General features: G+C 44.1%; 1 protein-coding gene across 1 annotated transcript; it reads left to right on the top strand.

The window, feature by feature from the left end:
* Positions 1-5569, top strand: kazald3 (Kazal-type serine peptidase inhibitor domain 3). Its single transcript, XM_080852687.1, has 4 exons — positions 1-663; positions 2148-2308; positions 3208-3355; positions 3848-5569. Exons 1-4 carry the CDS (start codon positions 165-167, stop codon positions 3928-3930), a joined length of 891 nt encoding a protein of 296 aa, XP_080708813.1. The 5' UTR covers positions 1-164; the 3' UTR covers positions 3931-5569.

The raw sequence follows: 5569 nt of genomic DNA, 5'->3' as shown, positions 1-5569 counted from the left end.
CATTGCTGTCAGATGTCCAAGTTTGTTTTGACACGGATTCCTGAACCGTACTCAACTTGACGTTATGTAGCCAGACAATTAGAGAAGCAGCAACGTCTGTAATTACGTCTAAATTGCATAGACCAACCTTTCTGTGTGTCACTGGTCGTCTAGACTCTTCCATAATGTCATGGGCTAAAATGACATTGGCATTAATTGCCGTCAGCATCGGAATATGTGACAGCTTTCCAAATTACAAATACGAGGATATTGACGAGGATCTCGCCACCTTTGATTATTATCGAGCCATGGTTGAAATGGATGAGAGGAATTCTACAGACTGTGACGAGTGTGTTCCACAGCTCTGTCCGCAGACAGCTGGCTGTCGAGCGGGTGTTGTTCTGGATAGCTGCAACTGTTGCTTGGAATGTGGGAACCTTGAGGGCCAAACGTGTGATCTGGATGACAGAAATGTGTACTACGGTTTGTGCGGTTCTGACCTCGAGTGCAAGCTCGACTCGGCGGAGCCGGTGGATGGCGAGGCACCGGAGCCGCAGTGTGTGTGTGGATCGCAAGAGCCCTTGTGCGGTTCGGACGGAAAGATTTACATGAATATTTGCAAATACAAAGAAGCTAAGTTTTCTGACCCGACGCTCAACGTAACCACAGGCCCTTGCAAAACAGGTATTGTGTACTAATCGAAACTCTTTAAACATCTTGATTGTGTGATGTATTTGATGTATTGGTTTTTAATGTTTGTTTAAAAATTAACGCAGCCCAGTGTGAACAACGTCCTGGAAGTTACCTGAACTGACTGATCTAAAATGGGGAGTCATACATCTCCATGTTAAGAACCCTTCATGTGATACATCACTCTGTGTTCTGCATGGCTAATAGGTTAATTGTTTTAATTTAATTTTGCATGATTGGATGGTTGTTCTACCTGCCCTCCAGTCTCTTTACACATGGCGAGATACAGGTCAAAGCCCCAATTATTATCAAAAAATACCCATGAGGATCAGAATCCGGGTGAAAAAATCTTTTCAGTAGCCTTGGGTATAATGTCTGTAATAATGTTCTTTATATAGATAAGTTTTGTGTAAATTGTGTAAAACCTGTAGTTAGTGGCAGGTGTAGGTTTGGGGGTAGTTACAGTTATGACATATTAGCTTAGACCACTTGTTAATGTTCATTAGTGATACTGCTCACAGCTAAACGCAGAAAACCTGTAGAATGCACAACATTTTCTGAAGTAATTTGAGTCCTTTAGCATAAATAAATTCATACATACATACATACATACATACCTACCTACATACATACATACTGTACATACATACATACATACATACTTACATACATACATACATACATACATACATACAAACATACATACATACATACATACATACATACATACATACATACATACATACATACATACATACATACATACATACATACATACATACATACATACATACAAACACACATACATGCATAAATGACTGCAGTGGGTCGGTAAGCACACCCATTTTGAAACAATTTATAATTTGGCTCGTACCCTTAGCGGGGGATGAACAGTAACTTCTAGTCTTCCCCCAGCCTCTCCTGTGTCTGCTGTGGGGAATTTTTTTTTCGCTGGCCCTATAATTTTCCCACTGAGTTTAGGGGAAGATTTACTGCCTTTCATGTAGGTCCAGGAGTCTGAGTGGAGAGAAGAGCAAGCTTGTACCAGCGGGAGAGAGAGAGAGAGGGAGAAAGTGAGAAGAGAGAAGGGGGGGGTCGCAGTGAGAAGGGAGAGGGGGGGGAGAAAGTGAGAAGGGAGAGAGGGGGAGCAGTGAGAAGGGCGAGAGAGAGAGGGGGAGTGAGAAGGGAGAGAGAGAGGAAATAGCTCCCGAACATGATCTCCTTCCTATCTATTTCCTCTCTGTCCTTACCCCAGCACCCTGTCTCCCCCTTGCCCCCTCTTACTTTTTTATTAAGTCCCAATTATCCCAATTGACACCAGCCACAGGGTAAAACAGCTGAGGGAACGTCTGCGTCTGATCTCCCTCTCCCTCTTCATCTTCCTCCATCTCTCTCTCTCTCTCTCTCTCTCTCGCTCTCTCTCTCTCATGTTTGCACTCTACCCTTCTCTTTCCGCCTGTCTCGTGCTACCTGTTCAGTCCCTACCATCAAGGTACCACCACACAACCATGTGAACGTGACGGGAAGCAGCATGGCGCTCCTGTGTGAGGTCTTTGCCTATCCCATGGCCCTGGTGGAGTGGAAAAAGGACGGCCGGGATGTCATCCTTCCTGGAGATGACCCGCACATCTCTGTCCAGGTACTACGGATGTGGTCAGAGGGAGGCGTTTCCATGGGAACAATTGGCCTCCATCAATAACTGTGGAAAACAGAGGGAAAAACCACAACACAAAATAAAAACATTTCAAATTGCTCCATTATAACCAACCCCTCCAGGCTGCCTGTATATGTACATATGCATGTCATATGACATTGTCTTATTTTTGGTGATGGTTTTAAATAGCTTTCTTTTTGTGTGTGAAGTATAATCGTTGCAAAGGACACATTTTTGAACATGGCCAATTGATCTTAATCACATTAAACCATTTTAAATGTACAAATATTTATTATTTAACAATAATAATAAAAATAATTAGTGCACTTTGACCAAGAAGATGAGTGTGAACTGAAACTAGAACGGAATGTTATATGTAATTATCGCTTGACAGGATGTTAGTACAAACTGTGTTTAATGTTATGACTGCACACTAGATCTTTCATCGTTTCTAAAGCAATAAAGTAATGAAAAGTTATGCAACCCACAGCAGTATTGAGCACAAGGGGTCTGTGTTATGGAGCGGCCCATGCATACATAGATTGTTTTCTCAGTGATTTTAACCACGTATAGCCTGTTGGAAATGCCTGTGGAAATGTTTATTGGATGAAACCTAGTACTGAGTGACAAGTATTTCCACAGATCCCATCCAACACCTGTATCTCCTTACAGCGTAGTATTAGGGCCGGAGTCTCTGGATGGACCATAGAACAATACAATTCTTTGTGTGTGTGCACGTGTGTACGTGTGTGTGTGTGTGTGTGTGTGTGTGTGTGTGTGTGTGTGTGTGTGTGTGTGTGTGTGTGTGTGTGTGTGTAATAACAATGTTGTTTGAGTGGTTTTTGGGAGTACCTATCTAATTGGATCTCTGGATTGTCACTCAGTCTCGTGGAGGCCCCCAGAAGTACGAGCTGTCCAGCTGGCTCCAGATCGAGGAGGCCACTCAGATGGACTCGGGCACCTACCGCTGTGTGGCCCGTAACGAGCTCGGCAGCGTCTCCGCCTCAGCCATTTTAGGGGTCCTCCCCCCAGGTAAAAACGACTTTGACCCCTGAACCTTTTTCCTTTTAGTGACCTCTCAGTGAGGGCAGTGTGGGGGGTGGGCTGGGGGGGGCTGTTTGGAACGTGCAAATGTTGGACAGGTTTAACCTCTCAGGTCATGCAGGTCAAGGATGAGAAATGAGACCTCTGAAATCTGAAGCCTAGACTCTTTCTGGGCATGGGTGGTGGGTGAAGTAGGAGGGGTGGGGGTAGGGGGGGGGGGGGGGGTCGTTTGGCAAGGGCCCCCCCCCCCCACGGTCTACTGTGAGCTACTGTCCTGCTCTCTGTGGAAGGCTGGTGGAAACCGATCCATCTGTGCTCCATTTGTGGACTGGATGGATCCCAGAACCATAATTAGGATAGATTAGGGGCCCTTGCTAATGAGATGACAGGGAATTCGCCAGCATGGGTTTCGCTGTTGATGTTCAGAAGTTGGAGTCTATTTGTTTGGAAGGAAACGGATCTGCTGTTTTGTGATTCCAGATGAAATGTCTACTTACGTGGACAACATGAAAGAGATGCTGGGATATGAGGTGTCAAAAGACTACGGTGAAGACTATTACTGAGATAGAAGAACAGTCAAGAATCAATAAAACACTTTCAAATGAAGATGTTCCCCAGTGGAAGTACAGAGTTTATCAACAGAACAATCACCAACAATGCCTCCTCTGTAAGACCTTCTGATCTAAGCACTGAGGGCTCACACAAGCATACTAAGCATACCATCTGGAATAAGGTTTTTTATTTTCATTTTTCATTTTGTTTTCTGTATGTGTTTAACTATGAAGAATGGCTCGCCGCAGGGAGGAAAGCTTTCTGAGAAGTGCCACAGTCAGCGTGTGTCCCACAAGCAACGCAAACGTTTGATGATGGCTCTGACTGGCGGTGGCAGGGCCCTTCGCACACACACACACACACACACACACATACACACACACACACAGAGACACACAATCTGTGCGGCGCCCGGCGTATGCAAGTGCTAGGGCAGCTGTGTCTCAACACCCGTGGTGATGAAAGCCTCCATTGTTTTACGGGCTGCCCCATCACAGTCCCCTTTTCTGACCGACTATAAAACACGTACTTCTTCTGAACTGTGAACCTTTCAAGCACATTCCAAGTGATGGTACAAGAAGAAAGAACCCCTGCTGTCTTCAATTTTATTATTATTACTATTATATATTTTTTTCAATTTCTGTCCTTAGAACAACGTTTGGCTATCTGCTTCTTCGATTTCTTTCTGCTTCTACCCCCCCCCCCCCCCCTCCCCCCCTCCTGCCTTATATTGGCATAATGTACAAATGCCATCCTGGATTTATTGGGGAATACCTTAGTTCATCCTTTTCCTCTTCCCCCATTCCCGTTTCCCGGAGAGGAACGTATTTCAAGATCTGCGTTTATATATTTTCCCACATGTATATGTTCGCCTGTTACACACTGAATGTGTGAGTTTGTGCGTGTGTGTACGTGTTTTTTTTTTTTACATGTGTTTAAGTGTGTATGTGTGGATTGCAGTGTGTGCGCTTATGTGAAACACATGTTTGCGAAAGTTTGGTTGTGTGTTTGTGTGTATATGTGTGTTTGTGTCTACATGTGATCAAGCACTCACATGGAAGAGTAGGCAAAATTGTTGTTGTGTGTTTATCTTTTGTGTGTGATTGTGTTACTTTGTCTAAGTCCCTCTCTATCTCTCTCTTTCTGTAGTGTGTGTGTGTGTGTGTGTGTGTGTGTGTGTGTGTGTGTGTGTGTGTGTGTGTGTGTGTGTGTGTGTGTGTGTGTGTGTGTGTGTCTGTGGGTGTGTGTGTGTGTGTGTGTGTCTGTGTGTGTGTAGTTTCAAGTCTGAGATTGAGGAAGTGCACAGATGGTTTTAATGTATTTTGAGAGCACTCATCTGTGCAGACAGGAGTATGCGTTTATGCTCACATGCCCACAAGCTGCTCCTGGTCATCCCATCCCATCCCATTTGATGAAAAGATGAACTACATCAGACCTGATATTGAAAAAAAATTGGCACAAGATATGTTTTAGAAAGTTCACTGAGACAGAGGAAGCAAGGAACTGCCATTGTGAAATTAGCATTACAAGTTATTGCCTTCAACTCTCTGTGCAAACCGAAGAAGCTTACAAAGTAAAAGTAAACGTTTTTAAATATCCTTTCTTTTTGGTACAGTCTTGTTTCTTAGTTCTTGAGTTGTTTTTCCCTCT

This window comes from Sprattus sprattus (assembly GCF_963457725.1).
Source record: "Sprattus sprattus genome assembly, chromosome: 15".
Lineage (NCBI taxonomy): Eukaryota > Metazoa > Chordata > Actinopteri > Clupeiformes > Clupeidae > Sprattus > Sprattus sprattus.
The sequence above is the reverse complement of the archived record's forward strand: the minus strand, read 5'-3'. Positions and strand labels throughout refer to the sequence as shown.

Bases quoted from the DNA above. Each gene is read 5' to 3' on its own strand.
- kazald3 (XM_080852687.1), top strand. From the start codon at position 165: ATGTCATGGGCTAAAATGACATTGGCATTAATTGCCGTCAGCATCGGA. The intron at 664-2,147 runs GTATTGTGTACT...CTACCTGTTCAG, and splicing joins CACAGGCCCTTGCAAAACAG to TCCCTACCATCAAGGTACCA. The intron at 3,356-3,847 runs GTAAAAACGACT...TTGTGATTCCAG, and splicing joins TTTAGGGGTCCTCCCCCCAG to ATGAAATGTCTACTTACGTG.